This window comes from Girardinichthys multiradiatus, chromosome 6 (assembly GCF_021462225.1).
Source record: "Girardinichthys multiradiatus isolate DD_20200921_A chromosome 6, DD_fGirMul_XY1, whole genome shotgun sequence".
Taxonomy (NCBI): Eukaryota; Metazoa; Chordata; class Actinopteri; order Cyprinodontiformes; family Goodeidae; genus Girardinichthys; species Girardinichthys multiradiatus.
In genome coordinates this window covers 36,232,676-36,251,337 of record NC_061799.1, presented here as the reverse complement: position 1 = coordinate 36,251,337, position 18,662 = coordinate 36,232,676, and the positions used below count along the sequence as shown (strand labels likewise).

At 40.2% G+C, this 18,662-nt stretch overlaps 1 protein-coding gene across 5 annotated transcripts; it reads right to left on the bottom strand.

The window, feature by feature from the left end:
* Nucleotides 1–974: 974 nt before the first annotated feature.
* On the bottom strand, nucleotides 975–12,279 carry fubp1 (far upstream element (FUSE) binding protein 1). 5 transcript variants are annotated; one of them, XM_047368190.1, is made up of 20 exons: nucleotides 12,123–12,279; nucleotides 11,581–11,704; nucleotides 10,409–10,444; nucleotides 10,284–10,320; nucleotides 10,156–10,202; nucleotides 10,004–10,075; nucleotides 9,868–9,925; nucleotides 9,592–9,754; nucleotides 9,412–9,510; nucleotides 9,220–9,318; nucleotides 9,030–9,132; nucleotides 8,543–8,782; nucleotides 8,223–8,383; nucleotides 7,980–8,131; nucleotides 7,808–7,884; nucleotides 7,295–7,420; nucleotides 6,959–7,033; nucleotides 6,479–6,541; nucleotides 4,156–4,319; nucleotides 975–3,916 (listed from the first exon to the last, which is right to left on the bottom strand). In XM_047368190.1, the coding sequence occupies exons 1-20, from the start codon at nucleotides 12,213–12,215 to the stop codon at nucleotides 3,908–3,910; spliced, it is 1,998 nt and encodes a 665-aa protein (XP_047224146.1). In that variant the 5' UTR covers nucleotides 12,216–12,279; the 3' UTR covers nucleotides 975–3,907. The 5 variants fall into 5 exon arrangements, with proteins under 5 accessions (XP_047224146.1, XP_047224148.1, XP_047224147.1 ...); XM_047368192.1 differs by having other exon boundaries at nucleotides 10,061–10,075; XM_047368191.1 differs by having other exon boundaries at nucleotides 11,614–11,704.
* Between the last annotated feature and the right edge of the window lie 6,383 nt (nucleotides 12,280–18,662).

The window sequence follows — 18,662 nt, the reverse complement described above, 5'->3', positions numbered from 1 at the left end:
GCAGAGGGACATAGCCCATCCAGCGTGTCCTGGGCTGTCCCCCGGTGGGACGTGCCTGGAACACCTCCTGAGGAAGGCGTCCAAGAAGCATCCGGTATAGATGCCCGAGCCACCTCAACTGGCTCCTCTCGATGTGGAGGAGTAGCGGCTGTACTCCGAGCTCCTCCCGGATGGCCGCGCTCCTCACCCTATCTCTCAGGGAGAGCCCGGCCACCCTACGGAGGAAGCAGGAACTCCCCACCAACCTGAAGAGGACAAGCCACCCTTTTCCGGTTCTCAGATGAATATAGGTCCTTGTCTATTGGTTAGGGTCTATAAAAATGATTCATGTCAAATTTGTGCCCAAGGAAAACAAAAGCACAGTTTACTAATGTTCCTAAATGAAAGATCAAGTATAAAATAAAAATTAAGAAACTTGTACCAAGAATTGTGCCACCCATCCTTTTGTTTCAAACATTTTTATGTGAATAAACTAAAATGTCCAATGAATTTTAATAAAGGAAATTTAAGACATTTACATATTTAACTGAATGCAAATATAAATTGCATTGAAACATCATGATCATGAGTAGATTAACTGCAGCAGCCTTGCAGGATTTGGGCCCATCATTACCAGAGGTTCTGTCAAAACGAAGCTTATCTGCAGGAAAATGACCTGAATGACCAATATTTCACATTCTCTCGTTAAATTGAGATACTTTGACAGAATCTTTAAATCGTTTTATTTGTTGCATGTTTGTGGTTGGTTTGAAAGTTGCCCCAAAGGGGAAAAAGTCTCATGTACACATCACGGGGGTGTTGACTGGTTAAGGGTAGACTTGTGGGAACTTTCCTCTCCACCAGGGGAAAATTCTTGTCTTTTATGTAAATGAAGCAAATAAAGGCTAAAAAAAAATAAGTGTTTTGATTTTTCTTTTACTTCAAACTCAAGTTTACCCATTTCAGTAATTCTAAAAATAAAACTCAAGCAGATATCCCGTTTCTAACAACTTTATTTGTGAACATGGCAACATTTCAATTAAAAGGTAACTCAAATGACAACCCAGTAATGTAATATACACAGCACATGAAACCTGTTTTACCTCTAAGGCATGCTCCTTGTTTTGTCCTCAACACCCCCTCGAACTGTGTTGAAACACTTAGCATCTCAGTCTAAAACGATTAGAAACCTTTTTCACTACAAAGAAAAGTGATTTAAAAACTGATAACCTCCAACTTTTCAGCCTAAAAACACTGTATGGGTCATTTAAAGTTTCAGTTCCTGCTCTCATCCAACTTTCTAGAGTTTAAGTTACAGAATTGCAAATAAAAGGCATTCAGAAACAACCATCAGACAGCTCTAAAAACACTATAGCATCATGGATGAAATCAGGTCAACCCAGGCTGGCAAAATAAATCAATCTGAGCAACAATTTGCAATCAGAGAATTTAAATTTCATTGCGTTTGCTGCTTTACCTTATCACTGGAGCTCTTGAACGGTCTACGTTCAGCAGCAGGATAGACTCAAAGGATTCCTCCTTTTGGGGTAGGGGGGGGGAAGACAAACTACGACACGGCCTGATTTTACGACCTAAGCCTGCAGCATCCTCCAACACTGTGAGCAAGAAGTGAAGGCAGCAACGTTTCAATAGCAGGTTTGCACTGCACTTTAGGGCAGATTTACACCACGACAGAAAATACTTGCAAGAAAAACAAAAATGCATTTCACCGATTACTCCACCTAACATTTGAGCACATTGCTAACTTCTGGCAACAGCGTGGCATGCATTTCATTAAACCAGTGTCAACCTACAGTATCCTTGAAAAACAGTTGCTTATAGACTTACCAGGATAGGCTTTTTTTTTTTTTTTTAAATCAAATGTTGAGCACATACGACAAACATTTCCATTTATGCAACTTTTTGGAATGCAACCATCAAACAAGTGATACAACTCATCATGCAGTTCATGAATCAAAGGAAAGACTAAAATGGACTGCTCAGGTATAAATATTAGGCACATTTCTTTACAACTAAGCATAAATGCATTGAGGCATGTTAACACCACAGGTTCGCATTTCTTTGCACGAGTACAAGTCATTTTCAGAGGACAGAAATACACTTGTTCCCTTAGGTTTCGCTTACCTGTGTTAATGCAGCAGAACCTAAGGTGCAAGGTCTGGAATGACACTGCAAACATCAGATATATTGCACTGTTTGCCATCAGTGAACAATGCAGTCAAATATTGCTCCGACTTTAATTCAACAGCCTGGCACAAGATTGCTTCGTAATTCAGGAAAGACGTCCACAACTAGCATCCAACATGCTTAAATGGGACATGTTTAAAAAGACGTCAGAGGAAACCTAAGCATGCTACACTGGAGATATGAACCTTCTATGCAATGAGAAGTTGCACTGAACAGCATTTTCTTTTAAATGATAAACATGAGCTAACAATAGCACTCAACAGGTCAGATATAAACGCAAAACCCAGATTCTGGAACAGTTTCTGCCATTGAAACCCTCAGTTCAGAAAATCCATCACTACACATTCTAAATTCATACTTTCAAGACTACAAATCTAAGCGTTATGCAGTCACAAGTCTCAGAAACATGTGGTACAAGAATCAAACTTAACTTGTTGCCTCTTTTCATAACATTTTATACTTACCTACGAAAAAAAAAGAGGGAAAGGGGTAATTTCTCAGAAAGGCCTACACGTTTAGCAGTTTACAAAGCATAAAAAAAGTGTGCATTGCTCAGTTTTGTACTTACATTACAGGAGGGCTCAACTGATGGATGAAGAAGCTGCTTAGCCACCCCCAACCCTACAACATCTATGCTTTTATATTGGATAAACACTAACAGAATCGGCAGAGCAAAAAAAAAAAAAAAAAAAAAAAAAAGACGAGTTTTGCAACGTTTGTGTATTTAAAAAAACTGTTTGAAAGTTGAAAAATACAGAACTGGGATTGGGCAAGACAAAACATTTCAACACACTTTGTTTCATACGGTGGCAATTACCTGACTGTCCTGGAGGAAGAACAGCACAAACAAAATAACACTAAAAATCTATAACATTTCTTGAGACCACATTTTCTGAGGGACATGTTCAGATTACCTGCTTACCACATTGTTCTAAACTTGCCTGTGGAAGAGGAAGTGGCTATCAGGGCAAAATAACAGTGCAGAACAACTAGCCCAACAGTGTCTGTGAACCAGGCAAAAAGCACCACAGCAACGCAGTAAATGGAGATACCTGTCAATTCAAGTGCAGCTACAACTACAGACAGCAGGTTCAAGGTTTAAAAGAAATATGTCTATCATCAAGGACGTTTGAAGCGTTCAGGATCACTGGACGCACATGTTTCTCTGAGCCTTATAGACAGTTGGAGAGAGACAGGACAGCACAACTTCAAAGTCGATTTTTCTAGGACAAACCCACACATTGCCTACGTTTCAAGCTCCTCAAAAAGGTAATACACAAACAGACCAAAAATAATTTCATTTAACCCTTATTGTTTTGTTTTGGACCACCCCAACTTACCAACACAGGAGGTTTCAGTTTGTTTTATTGCAAAAACACAACAGGCAATAGCATTTTTAAAACTGAGATGATTTACATGGTAATGTCTACAGTTTATTAAACATGAGTTCTAACCACATTTAATGTAGATACAGGGCTGGAATGACCATATGTATAATTACCTTTACTAAAAACATAGCATTTACAAGAAAAAGGGGAAAAAAACAGAAAAATAAACCAAACAAAAAACCAAGAGGACGTGTTCGCCGGGTAATCTGCCATCTATGTGAAACACTTTCAAACCAAGGAAATTTAAGATCTTCATCAAGGCGTCTGCATCCAAACATTTAACAAAGGATTTTGTTTCGACAATGTAGCATTTACTTTATGTCCACTTCACATTACTGGCCCTGTGCAGAAGAAATACATAGAAGATACATTGCATGTTAACAGCAGAAACAGTGGACTCAGCTTCCCAAAAATAAAAAGCTTAAAAAGCCTGCTTAGGGAGGAAAAAGTGTGGTTAGGTTTTTGACGCCGTCGCGTTCACTGGAGCCCTGTAAAAACCTGAGGAAGGAAGCGGGGTGAGGGTGCAAATATGAAAAGCGCTCAAGTAAATGTAGCAGGCAGATTCTTATTAACGGTGTACCTGAGGGGCTTGTGGTGCTGCACCCATCGCCTGAGGGTTGCCTGTGCCATAGTAGGCGGCCTGTTGGCGGTAGTACTCCGCCCAGGCAGCGCTGTAATCCGGCTGGCCTCCTGGCTGAGCGGCTGCCGGCGCTGCTGCTGGTGCGGCCTGGGGAGCGGCTTGACCTGAAGGAGCAAATACAATACTCTGTAAATAAAGTAAACGATAAGGGGGGAAAAAAATATTTGGCTGTCCAAATCTAGGTAATGATCTGTCAACTTTTGAGACGCAGCTTTTTATCAATCCTCTGTTTAAAAATAATGCTTTCACACATTTAATTTTTCCACATTTCGCACACTACCACCACAAAGTAGCACTTTATTAGAACTGTATGTAACAGATCAGGATTTAGCAACCTAGAATGAACCTTTTATAATGTGGGGAAAAAAACATTTTCATTCCATTTCTATTTATATACGCGGTTCAGTTCTATGTCATGTTAGACCAAAGTTATCAAGGGCTTCAGAACCGCTGGTTGTACACCGCTGTGATAAAACGGCACACAACTGTGTAATACTGTTCTTTGCAAAATAGCTTTAGCTCAATCAGATTGAGCTAATCAGAGTCTTATCCAAGTTCTCAACAGCTGCGCTTCACATTTTTATCAAACAAAACAAAAACCTCATTTTCCTACTACCGTATTTTCCACACTATAAGGCGAACCGGATTATAAGGCGCATAGAATAGAAGCTACAGCAGTCAAACGTTTGACTGGGGTTGCGTTATGCATCCACTAGATGGAGCTGTGCTAAAGAGAATGTCAACAAAACAGTCAGATAAGTCAGTCAAACTTTATTAATACACTACAAACCAGCGTTCTGATAACTCCATTCACTCTCATGGTAAGGTCTCCTCTACATAGAAATCTATTGAATAGAGCCAACCGCACGTTAGGAATGCATTGGAGTCTATGAAGTTGAAGTTGAAATCAAACGTTAGTTAAAACGTGAAAGGGAACTTTTCCCTGATTCAGTAAACACGTAAAAGAAACAGTTTGATGCACTAAATCAAACGTTAGTACCGTTAACCTTTCCTGTTTCTGTCCCCTGACCGTAGTCTGATGACACAGGGGAGACGCTTTCTCCAGGGCCGAAGTTACTAGTTTCCTCGGGGTTAACTCCCTCACTCATACGTTGCTGAGTTGAGCATGAAGAAACAGCATCAAAACACTGAGTTGTTGACGAGATTCGGGGTTCTTTTTAATGACTTTGCAGCACGTAAAAACACAGGGCTTACAGACTCATACACCGCTGCTCCGGTCGCCGTCTCTACCCACCCCACACACACAATAATACCGACGTCACTCCTTCACTCTTGATTCTCAGCTACGGCAGCACACAGCGCCACCTCTGTCCGGAGGAGTAATGTCAACATCTTCCATACACACACACGAAACATACACCCCCACACACTGAGCTTCTAATCACATATAGTTCAGGCAATTCCTGCAACAGTACATTCAAACGTTATACACACACAAGTGGTGTTGGACTAGGAGTAAGCACAGTACAGGTGTTTACCGCTATTACTTCGGCGACGCCCCTGACTACGGTAGCCGTAATGCTGCAAGCGGTGCGGCTTTGTAGTTTACCAGTCGTACTGAAACATTTTGACAGAGCGCCGTGTACAACCAGTATGGATCAACCAATTAACCAATTGATCCATATATAAGGCGCTCCGGATTACAAGGCGCACTGTCATTTTTTGAGAAAATTAATGGTTTTTAAGTGCGCCTTATAGTGCGGAAAATACGGTACTTTATGTCGGTATAGATGTAAAATCATAAAATGTCGAAGTTTGTGGTCAGAAAATCTATGGCATCTGATGACGACTTGGCTGTTTGAGAATACGCATCAGCCCTAATTTTACGCCAACTGATGTAGGGGGCGAGCTTGTTGAAATTATAAGCAAGAGGTTGTAAGAAGGGGAACGAACCCACCACAGACATCTCAGAGTCGCAGGTCAGAAACCTTCTGCTTTTCTATTGGGTGGTTGTGAGAACAGCACCTCTACCATAGAGGGCTGCTAGAAGAACCAAACACCCTTAAACAATGATATTAGAGTTATAAACAATGTTTTAGGTCACATCTCAAGCTTTATCTTGACCAGAAAACCAAAGAGAGTTTATCCCATTTAAATGTAAATCTGGACAATGGTTAAATAAACCCTCCACGTTACCTTTTAAGGATACAGTACTTTTTTTTTTTTTTACAATACTTACATTAATCCTTACAACAAAACTCAAAAAGACTTCAAATCATAATTTTAAGGTTGGAGTACCAACCTTGTTTCTTGTAATACTCCTCCCAGGCTTTCGTGTAGTCCTGAGGTGGTTGATTCTGTTGACCTGCGAAGACCAAGCAAAACAAAGTGTGTTAATGCACACAAGTGTAAAACAACGAAAAGGGAAAAACAAGAGAGAGAAATGAACATCCTACACTGCTAACCACAATTCCAACAATCATTACTTAATTCAGTAAGAGGGGGAAAAACATGACACGTTGGAAATCTCTGGCATCAGCTCTGATAAAACCCTAAAATAACGATCATTAAGGTGATTCTGTGTCAACAGCTCAGTCCTGCAGATAATTTAAAATCTTGCAGTCTAAACAGCACAGGCATCAAACGTCAAACCAAGTGGAGGCATACTGAAAAACAGCAGGCCGACAAATACCCAGACCTGAAAAAGAAGCGGATTCAAAGCCCAGTGGCTGTTTAGACTGGCTGGTGGTAATAGGTGTACACTGAAACTACAATCATATACCCATTTTCTTGTAATATTCCTCCCAGGCCTTGGTGTAATCTGTCTGTCCACTCTGACCTGCAGCCTGTGGGTCACCTGTTAAAAAGAACGGCACTTGTAATTAGTGAATCTTTCTCAGCGGCCTCTCCTCCACCTGCTGTCAGCCAAGAGATGGTGGAGGAAAACTACCCTGTCACTCTCTGGGAAAGAGGTTATTTCAAAGTGAAGCCAATCCAGCCTGCGTTCTGTTAGATACGCCAGAACTCAGTAAATCTAGCCGACTAAACTGCCCTAACCATCTGAACAGACTCTCTGGTTCAAGAAGCAAACGCTGGTTGTAAGAGCACTGCCTCTCACCTTGACCGTTGGGTTGAGTGGTGCCTGGAGCTCCGCTGGTTGGAGTCATGGGGGCCTGTGGCTGCTGGCCATACTGAGCATAATAAGCCGCCCATGCTGCTGCGTTGGCATCAGCTGCTGCTTTATCTGTACCAAAAAAAATAAATAAATAAGTTTGATCACATTTAGTTAAACTAAGAGTTAGGTTAATCTTTTTACAACAACTTCATGAAGTTGTTCCTAAAGGTTTTTATAGAAAGTACTGCATGTGTTAATACCAAACCCGTCACCATGTTAAAAAACATTAGGGGAAAAAGCCTTAAAGTATTTTAATAATCTTCATTTTATGTTTTTAATCTGAATGTTGCTTTTAATTACTGAAACTCACAGAAACTATATTACTTGTTTGAAAATGCCAGTGTTTCAGTTCCCGATATCAGTTCGGTCATTCACCTATCAATACTACCACAGGGTTAATTCATTATAAAACTAAGACTGTTGAAGATTCCTGCTAGCATGGAATAAGTTGCTCACTCGGATCAGGCTGTCCCTGCTGCCAGTGTGGATAACCGTTACCCCATCCTTGAGGCTGATACGGGGCAGGAGGACCACTGTTGAAAGAAGAGAAATTATCCATAAATCAACACTGAATCTGATGAGCAGAAACTTATCAAAAGCTTTAAAAAGAATCTGGATCTGTACTCACTGTGGTCCTGGAGGTCCTTGGTTGTAGGGTCCAGGGTTGTATGGCCCCATTGGAGCTCCCGGGGGTCCTGGTGGTCCTGGAGGACCATGTGGACCTGGCCCTCCATGCGGACCTGGAGGACCATGTGGGCCACCCATTGGAGTAACTGGGCCCTGAAGAGAAGCAGGAGGAGGAAAAGGTCCATAAAGAGTTGGAACTTCACCGGGGTGAAGGGACAATATTATATAGGAGCTAATATCTCACCCCAATCTTCTCCTCCACCAGCTGCCTGGCATAGTCGATCTGTTGAGGGTTTCCTCTGACTGTAAACATCTTTATGTTGGGGTCAGCATTTGGCGGAGGATTCCTCTGCAGCTCAATCCTGGCTCCAGACTGTTGACTGATGCCCTTGATTGTCTCGCCCCCTGTGCCAAGACAACAAAGTCAACTTTACCTACTTTTAATTTTCTATTACCCAACACTTACCAACTTTTAAAATAACATTCCAGTTTAGTTAAATGTAAAGAACTTCAGTTAAAAGGTAATAAATAAGGAAGATAAACAGTGGCTGAGGAGATGCTTGCCTTTTCCAATAATCAGACCAGTCTTCATGGTTGGGACGGTGAAGGAGAACTCCTGCAGGCCACCAGGGGGCCCCATGTTCCAGTTGCCCTGCCCACGACCCCGCCCTCTGCCACCTCCATGCCCTGGAGGGCCTCCGGTCTGGACGCTCCTCAGCAGGTCCGAAATGATCTCTGCCGCATGTTGAGCCTGGTCTGGAGGACCCATGATCTGTGCTATCCTGTCAGGTGTGGTGCCATCATCTGGATCAAAAGCAGAAGCTTTAACTTCAGGATCTACATTAGGTGTATAAACAACATGACTTAAATACTCCAACTAAAAGCATTTTCAATCACTATTCAACTGTGGCATTCTGTGTTCGGGTCTCAGATTGGTTTGGGTTAGGGTTATACATCAGCTTGTCAGCGTGGTGCATGAGTTTTCATCATAGACCAAAGAAACTTTGAAGAAATGGCATAGCTTGTTGTAGGTGTGGCACCAACAGCTCACCTGGTTTGAACTGAATTCGGACGCCTGTGTCGTTCTGTATTTTCTTGATCATCTCTCCATTTCTACCAATAACAATTCCAACTGCGAACCGTGGGACTGGAACCTGAAGTGACAGCAAGAAATAAGATTTAGAATGGGATCAATACTCAGATTTCCAAGCTGACTACCAAACAGTGGAGCAAACACTTACATCTAAGCTGTCTCCTCCTCCGGTCCTGGATCCGTACTCGCCCCTCTGCTCCCTGAAGCCCTGTTCTCTGATCAGCTCCATCACCATTTCTTTGGCTTGCTAAACAGGAGGAGAAATCTTATTAAATCTAGACAAACATGCAAATTGTGTAAAAATGTTATTCCCAAGTTTAAAAACCTCATGTAAACTCACCTGAACTTTAAAGGGGTCTCCCGAAATGCGGAGTGGTTTGTCTGCACCAGTGTTCTGAGGCCCGTCTTGGATCATGACCATCTTCACACCAGCTCGTTCCTGCATAGGATCACGTCACAATGGATCAGTTTGTGTTTCTTGCTTTAAACCCAGTAGTCACATTTAACAGCCACCACAGACCTGAAGACTCTTGATGGTCTCTCCTCCCTTTCCAATGACAAGGCCAGCTTTGGAAGCAGGCACCATAATTTCCTGAACTGTCATTCCCGGACCATCGTTGTGGTGGAAAGCTGGAGCTGGACGTCCCTTCTCAACTATCTCACTCAGAAGTCTCTTTGCGGCCCTGATTAGAGGAAATTTAATCAGACATGTTCAATGTGTGATCGAGTTTAAGATTTTTGTGATATTATTTTATAGATTTACGTTTTGCACAATGGTTTTTCCTTTATTACTTACTGGATCGATTCTGGAGCCCCTGTTAATGTCACTGACCTATCAGGCATCCCTCCGCTGTCTACAAGACAGAAACAAGTTTTAACACTCAACTATTTCATTATATCGTTTTACTCGCCCAACACAAAACCTGACTTACCAGGAGCAATTTGTATTTTACAGCCAGAATCCTGCTGGATACGAGATATTTGCTCACCTCCTCTTCCAATAACTACAAAACAAGATTGAAATATCTCAGTTTTAAATAATTAGAACAAAAATTAAACATTTACCTTACAAGTAAAAACTTACTGAATCCAACCATTCCATCTGGAACCTTGAATTCCTCTGATGTTGACCTAGTAATGAAAACACTAACATCAGCATGTGGATTGTAAACATCTCCCTAAATGTGGCTGGTAAATTTAAACTGGGATTACCTTGGGGGGCCACCCATTCCTCCCATGGCTGAAAAGGCTGTGGACAAACATCACAGTGCATTTAAATGGAAAATAAACATGGTGACGAGTTTTTAGAAACATAAAAAGATCAAAAAAAGACTTACCGTCATTTGTTGCTACCTTCTTTGTTTCTGGTTGGTCTGACAAAAATACAAAATAAACCACATGAGCACATGATTATACACGCTCATCGGCGCTCTTGAACCTGAAAACAGTTTGTACAGGTTCTAAATGTGTTAGAAGTAATTTATGAAATCCAACTTAACTTCAAAAAGGCAAGGCAAAGGATACATGAGCAGCTGGATTACATTCAGACCATTTGGGTCCAACACACACTGCATCTCAACCAAATTTCACCTCAAGTTTTGATTTTTGCAATACATTCTGAACGTGACTAAACTTCCTGTACACCCTTGTTTACCTGATGAAATCCTAAAGTCAATCTAACAGTGTCACAATCTTAGGCTGGTAGTTGCCATTTTAGACTCCATTTCACTTGTACCAGATCATTTTCAGTTTTTTTTTTGGGGGGGGGGGGGGTGTTCAACAAAAGCAGAGCAACTTTATGTGGCTGGTAAATTTAAATATAGCACACTTCATCAACAAGACAATTAAAAATGCTTTACACAAAATGTAACGATAACATAGAATGCACTTTGCCCCTGGTCTCTGGATACAACTGGCTGAAGGTTTTGTAGTATAGAGACAGTAAACACAGAACCTTATCTTTAGAAAAAGTTCAGTTTAATTAACCTATAGTTAATTTCTGCCACACAATATATAAAAAAAAACTGATTACTAAATGAAAACCTTCAGTTGGCTTGCATTAATTATTTGTTCTTATAGACAAATCGAACATATTAGTGTGAAATTCTTTATAATTAATAACTTTTCCATTTAGATGAGGTCGGTGTTACTCGGCAAGGGCTTGCCCTCTCATCTTCCGAGAATACCAAATCATTCTGTTATAAATTCAGATTTACATTCCTAAAACAGACTTTTTTTTTTTGTCTCAACTTCTTTCTCCAAGTGACTGAAAACAAAGATATTTAAGCATTGAATTCAAATAGTGATAGACTCACAAAAAAGTGAGTTGTTAAGCATGCAACTGTTACGGTCTCCACTTAAAAACATGACAAATCAACGTGTAATATGGTTAGTAGCTGATGCTGGATTACAGACAGGTATAAAGAGGTGAATGCACTGTTGAAGTTACTGAAAGAGAGGGAAGCATTAATCAAAAAGAGTTGCATTAAGATCGATTTGAGCCACTGACCGATATTCAGGTTAGGCATGGGAAAATACCCACCAGCGTCCTCCAGGGGCCTTTTTTGGCCTCCATAGCCAAACTCGTTCGTTGGGGGAGCCGCAACGCCATCTCCGCCGATCTTGGCTGCAATCTGAAAAACAAAAACATAAGAAAGGCGTAAATTTTAGAATATTTTTTATTTTCAGAATACCAGGTAGTGGACCGTGAACGCCGCCCGCGGCCTACATTTCTATCCGGAAGTTGAACCAACAAAGGAGCGCTTTAATTATCCATGAAAACGTGTCTTTGTTGATACGTTAATACAATTCAAAATAGTTTATTCTATTATACTAGTTGCATTCTCTTTATTTTTTATGTGACCGTTTAGCTATGATCGCTTCAGGAACCTGTTTTCGGTTTGCAATGTGGCGTAACAGTCATCATCTTAGCTTAACCTAGCTTAACCTAGCCTGTCATGTCGCCAACTGCAGAATAGCGACGAAAATCGTTTATTTTATCACAAAGTTCTAGACATTGGTATATTTATTTACCCAAATATGACTTTTTACCTGTCTTGCTCGCTGTAGGGCGTCTTTAAAAGCATCGTTCATCCCCCCACCAGCGTTAGAGGACGGTGGAGCCACGCTGCTGTAGTCTGCCATCTCTGCTGCTCTTCTCCTCTACCGCGCCACAAGATGGAGGACTTCATTCACTGCCGAGAACCTTGCTGGTCTCGCGGTAACTGGCTCGCTCTCGCGATAAACATAAAAGTGAAACGCGATAACATGAAAGGAAATGGGCAAAATTAAAAATCTCCAAAAGCATCTGAAAATTTTATTATTATTTGATGTCTCATAGCTTGTTCTCCATGGGTTTGTATTTTAGTGTTTTGTTTATATTGTTCTGCATTGTTTTTTACTTTTCTAATAAAAAAAATTTAAAAATCTGAAAATATTCCATGAACAAATGAAGCAAATTAACTAAACTTAACTCTTTGTAGCCTGATACAAAAGGTAACTGTCAGAAAAATAAAATATTAAAAAATTTAACTGCTTAGCTTATTGGATACTTAAAAAAAACTTTTTTGAAATATCATCAGTTTTTTTGTATGTAGTAGATTCATTAGCCATTTGCGGCCATTTCATTTTCATGATCAATAGGATATTTTTTGTATATATTGCAAAACAACATAGCAAACATAAGCAGAATTTATCACGTTTCAATTTTTTTAACTATAATACAAAATTTTCCATCCATTTTGCAGTTTTATATAGGATGTGTAAAATATATTCAGTAACATATTTACTCAATTCAGTAGGTTTTTGAGTAAAATACTTTGTTAAAAAGGTAGCGGTCTCAGAAATACACCAAAAAGGATACCACTGGTTTAACATGATTAAACTAAATTAGATTAAATTAGGCATGCATACATTGTAAATTTTCCCATGACCTTCAATGATTTGTGACACAACAGGAAATGTCTGACAAAGACTGTAAAAAAGATTTGAGTTGTTAAACATTTGAATTCCCAAATAGCAAATCTTTTCCTAAAAAGCCATTTTTGTCTTCGATTGTGCTATCCAAACTCTAGAATTTCTGTCAAAACTAAAGCAGGGAAATGCCCCTGAGCAAACCATGCCTATCAAATCAAAAGTGAGAACAGGAAAAAAAGAGATGATCCAAAGTCTCAATTTACAGCTATTTCGATTGATAATGGAGTAATTCTGCAAAAGGATAAACAATTTATTATGTATTTTAATTGAGCCTCTTCCAAATATCTTGTGTGCTGCCATTTTTAATACAGACTTAATGAGACTCCCATGAATAGGATTTGATATACACTGCTCAAAAAATAAAGGGAACACTTAAACAACACAATATAACTCCAAGTAAATCAAACTTCTGTGAAATCAAACTGTCCACTTAGGAAGCAACACTGATTGACAATCAATTTCACATCCTGATGTTCAAATGGAACAGACAACAGGGGAAATATTTGGTGATTAGCAAGACACTCAATAAAGGAGTGGTTCTGCAGGTGGGGACCACAGACCACTTCTCAGTACCTATGCTTTCTGGATGATGTTTTGGTCACTTTTGAATGTTGGTGGTGCTTTCACACTCGTGGTAGCATGAGACGGACTCTACAACCCACACAAGTGGCTCAGGTAGTGCAGCTCATCAGAGACTAAAGTACACCCTTCAATCAAACTTTTTGACAGGTGACCTTTGACCTTAAGGGGGGTCATGGCGCCATGGGGGCGGGGAGGTCATGGGGTCAACAGGGGGTGTGTCTGAGGGGCGTAACAGTGGATGCTGATTGGTTGTCGTCATTAGGGGCGATACCTTAAATGAGCCAATGAAAACACAGGGGTGTGTTTGTTATAAATAGAACAAGACAAATATGGTATTATCAGAAACTGTTTGGCATCAGCACCAATTAAAAATAGAGGGGGGGTGTTTTTAAGCCTCGTTAAACCTTGAATAACCCAATGAAAACAATGGGGCGTGTTTTAGTGTTTACTTTAAATACAGGGATAAAACTCTGCACTTTACATGCAGCATTCGTTGGAAAAGAACACCCGTTCAGCAATGGCTAGAGTTAAGAGAGTTTATCGTCAAGCGGAGGAGAAACGCAACGCGTGCCAAGATGATGATGAACAAGCAACTGCATCATCTATATCATCTACTTCCTCATCTGAGATACCTATCGGAATTCCCGTCATAACATACTCTACCGATGATGAGGATCCAACATCAACTTCAACAACCACGGTTGAAAATCAGACCTCGGTTCGGCCAAGAGGTACGTCAGTTCTGTGCGAAACCCCAGTGACCGTCTACCAGCATTCATCCCGTGAATTGAATGCTCCTAAGAAATCAACATACTACATCTGCAGGGTACAAAGACCCCCGTTCGACACTCTGCAGGAAGAATGGTCTTTGGAGCCATATGGCCTGAGTGGTACCTGGGGTTATATTTTCATGTATGAAATAGGAGAGCTTTGCCTGTATCAATTGGATCAAGACGAGGTATTTAATGGATCACTGGCTCTGTGTACTCTCACCCACAGCGACTGGGCTGTGTTAAGGCTTGCAATCCCGCACCTTAATGATACCCCTGAAACAGTCTCAAAGCAGGAGAGGGAGGAAGAAGAAGAAGAAGAAGAAGAAAACGAACTGTCTCCTCGACCTGCAGAACGGGCGAGAATGTTTCATATACCATCCGATGTTGAAATAGCTGAGAGAGAACCTCTCTTTAGCGCAGTGTGGGGGTCAAAAACCACAGCAAATGGCCGCTGGTCTTTTCGGGCAAGCAGACGCAGGAACAACCGGACGAACCCCTCAGATCTGTTTGTGTTGGAGGCTTTCAATCAAGACTGCGGCGTATTCAAGACAATGCTGGCTCTGCCGTTTGAAGCTTGGGCAGAGAAGATGAGTGAAATTGGACAGCGTCTTTCCGACCTTTTCCCTAACTCACGCAGTTGGATCGATGTCATGTCAGTGAAAAAAACGTTGACGTTTCCTGTTTTACCTTTAGAACAAACCCTCTTCTGAGGACACGCCCCTTCCTATGATATATATATACGGGGGATAACAGCAAGCTCACAGACACTGAGAACCGTATCCTGAGAATGAGTGAGCCAACACCATACAGGGATCTCTACAACCACCAAGCAGAGATCCACTTCTCTCCTGAGCATGATGAAAGCTTCAATATTGGACCATATCATCCGCCTTCCCCGGACCTCTTCTCACCAACCACCTCAACGTCCTCATTCTCAGAGACCCACTTCAGTCCTGCATCACCTACAGGATACAACATGAAATATCTACCGCTTTCTCCAGACCTCTACTCACCATCACCGCTATTCATGGCTGAGTCTGTAGACGCGAATGTCCTGCCTGAAGACATGAAGGTGGTCGTGGAGGAGGAGGTAGCTACCAGCTACTCACCCTCTACCGAAGCCCCTACACAAACCCTGGAACCGACGGAGGACCCTCAGCCTTCAGCGGAGGATGAGAGTAACCAGGGGGACGAAATTGACGGTTGGTTCTCAACCATCTTCATCAATACGGTGAAAACAGCGATACTTCATTTATTCAACATAACCTCTTTGAACTATCTCAGAGAAACCTGCTATGGGTGTATAACGAACCACCCGAGCCAGTGTCAGCACCAATGCCTGGAAGTATTGGGGGAGGATTATTACCAAGTCAACTTTCAACGCATCGTACGACGACTCGTAACCCCCAAACTCGTTCCTGCTATTCAGAATCTTCTGGTACTTCGACGCATACAAGTGGATGACTTGATGCAGTGTTGAAGGACCAGGGTAATATGAATGATAACCAATCAGTCTTAGAGGTTATATACATATCTCTGGAATAGTTTATACAAATAAAATTTATCTCAGGCTACGTTGTGATATCACCGGTCTGAAGTGTAGTCTTACGATGGTCTTTCCATAGACGAAATTTACAGGAACGTTTTGGTCCGATTTAATTTCTATATTGATATTTTCAATATGTCTTCTGGAAACTGGAAGGTAGTGGGTGGGGTTAAACGTCAGAGTAATCATATCACTGAAGTCGCAGTGTACTTTGACGGTACAAATAACAAAGACTTAAAAAATCCTAATAAATGAACTGTGTAACCTGACAGAATTGTAAGTTCATTTTGCTTTACAGCAGGACCTATTTACTGAATATATGAGCCATTCTAAATCAGTTCAAAATAGCAAAGACTTAAAACAAAATAAATAAATAAAGATTTTGCTTCCCTACATCGATGGAACGAGAAAACCTTCAGCTTCTGAGTCAACAGACTGGAAAGCAGGAGAAAAGAGGTAAGACACATATGAGATTAGCAGAAAAAAAAAACTTTACGATCCCTCAGTATACTGTTTCAAGTTATAAATTGACTCTAGCAATGATGTGCTTGTTTTGAATCATGAGAGACTCCATTTTAGGAAAAGAAATGATAATTCTAGTTACCTGTAGCTTTTCTAAAACATTTTCTTTTTCATCTTAGAGCAAAGGTTATTCAGGGACTTACTGTTATTCTGTAAGTGAAGTCACAGTCAACATCTCCCCTCAGCCTTCCGATTCAATTTCCTGACCAAGTGGGTGACACAGGGCAATAAAGTAATTAGAACTCTCTCAACCCCTCCAAAAAGAGGACATACATAGGTGAGAACCTCCAGGGGCTGATGAATATCAAAGTTTTTTGCCGGTTTCTCATTGCTAATACGTGCATCTAGTTTTCGTTTTTGGTAAATGTAATCAGACACAGCGTCTGCATGTCAGACATCACTGGCTTATGTCTACAAGGAAACAGTGTAATGAATAGCCAATATGATAATTGGGCCTCTTTTTTGCATTTCAGTGTGCTGGCAATAAAAAACAGGTTTAGTTTCACAGTAGTCACAGAGACCTCAGTGTTGCCTACATCGTCAAGTCTGCTACAGCTAAGAAAGGTTTAAACTTGTTACACTGAAAAAATACTAGTAGAATTCTAGTTTTAAACTTGTTACATTGAAAATACCAGTACTGACAAGAAAAATGACGGTAAATATTTCAGGAAACCAGGAAATTGCAGCATCTGCTTCTAATGATTCACAGAAGTACAATGACATCTTTAAAAGTAAGTAAGTAAGTAAGTATTCATCTTTAAGAAATCATTAAATGCATGTGAATGTTCTCTAATATTGTTTTATATATATATATATATATATATATATATATATATATATATATATATATATATATATATATATATATATATATCGTTTCTTTCTCTTAGAACCCACCACTGATGACCTTGAGGATTTCACCTTGACACAATCAGAATATGGTAAGTAAATGTTAAATGCAAAAAAAATAAAATAAAATATATATATATATATATTTTATAGTTAACCCTTGACAATGTTTCAATTTATAGATTTGATGAGAGAGGTAAACCCGAATGATCAAGTTAGAGGGATCAGTGGCTGGAATCGACAGTCAAAATTGAGAAGGCGAATTATTTCCAGACAAGAAAAACCCCAACAACATCTGAACTTTCTTCTAACACAGAAATTAAAGCAGAATCTTTAAATACTCCTCCGCAAATTATCATCATTTCCCCTGAAGACACACCGGATAAGTTACCAGCACCTCCAGAAAGTAAGTCCTAAAAACTATCTGTTTTCTTTGAGAGTGAATGTATTTATTTATATGTTATGAGAGACTTGTTTTAAACCTCAGATAAAACTGTTTACAGATTCGACGGTGAGTGTACCTCTGGAAGACACTGCAGCTGATCTGATCGATCAAACTAAAACCGAACTTGGAATACTGCCATCAGCTGTCGAGCAGGAAGGTGTGTATAAAAATAAATAAAAAACGGCAGTATATATGTATACAGCGTAAGGTAACTTTATTTTATTCTGTTTTTACAGAATATTTAACCCCGGCCAAAAGACAGCGACTCTGCGCTGCATACCAGAGCAACGCTTGTGAGAGGTTTAATGAGCGCTACGTTTTAATTCATACCCACTGAATTAATTTGAATTCCCCTTTTTTGTTTCAGCTTTAATGTGTTTATTTCAATATATATATATATATATATATATTTTTGTTGCTGTTCATTCTCCTTACAGAGGTAACGTTAATGGTAGGACAGATTGGCTCCAAACCTGGACAGCACAGAAAGAAAGTTTCTACAGCCGCACGGAATCGTCGAAATAAGGCCTCATCTTTAACGCTTCTCACGGCATGTGAGATTTTGTTGCAGAAGCAGTTTGGTGACATCAAGGTGATTTTAAACTGAAGTGATCACTGTGTTTTTTCTTTTTGTTTGTTTTTTTTTTCTGTAGGTTTATTTGATTTTCTTATGTTCATATAAAATGGATAACCGAATCAGACTTGCCCTGGATGAAATAAGAAATTTAATAAGTGAGCTTGACGAAATCCCTATACCTGCACATGTTTTAGAGGGTGAATCATCTCCTGTTATCAGCCCTAATGAAGATCAGCACGATGACTTTTTAAACTTAATCAATCAGGCTCTTGAAGATTTAAATAGAGCACCGTCTCCACTCAGCTTTCAGCAAAATGAATCA

Coding starts and splice junctions, on each gene's coding strand:
- fubp1 (XM_047368190.1), bottom strand. CDS start 12,215: ATGGCAGACTACAGCAGCGTGGCTCCACCGTCCTCTAACGCTGGTGGG. Junction 10,203..10,283: donor GGAATGGGTGGCCCCCCAAG/GTAATCCCAGTT, acceptor TTTCATTACTAG/GTCAACATCAGAGGAATTCA. Junction 9,133..9,219: donor GAGGAGGAGACAGCTTAGAT/GTAAGTGTTTGC, acceptor CTGTCACTTCAG/GTTCCAGTCCCACGGTTCGC.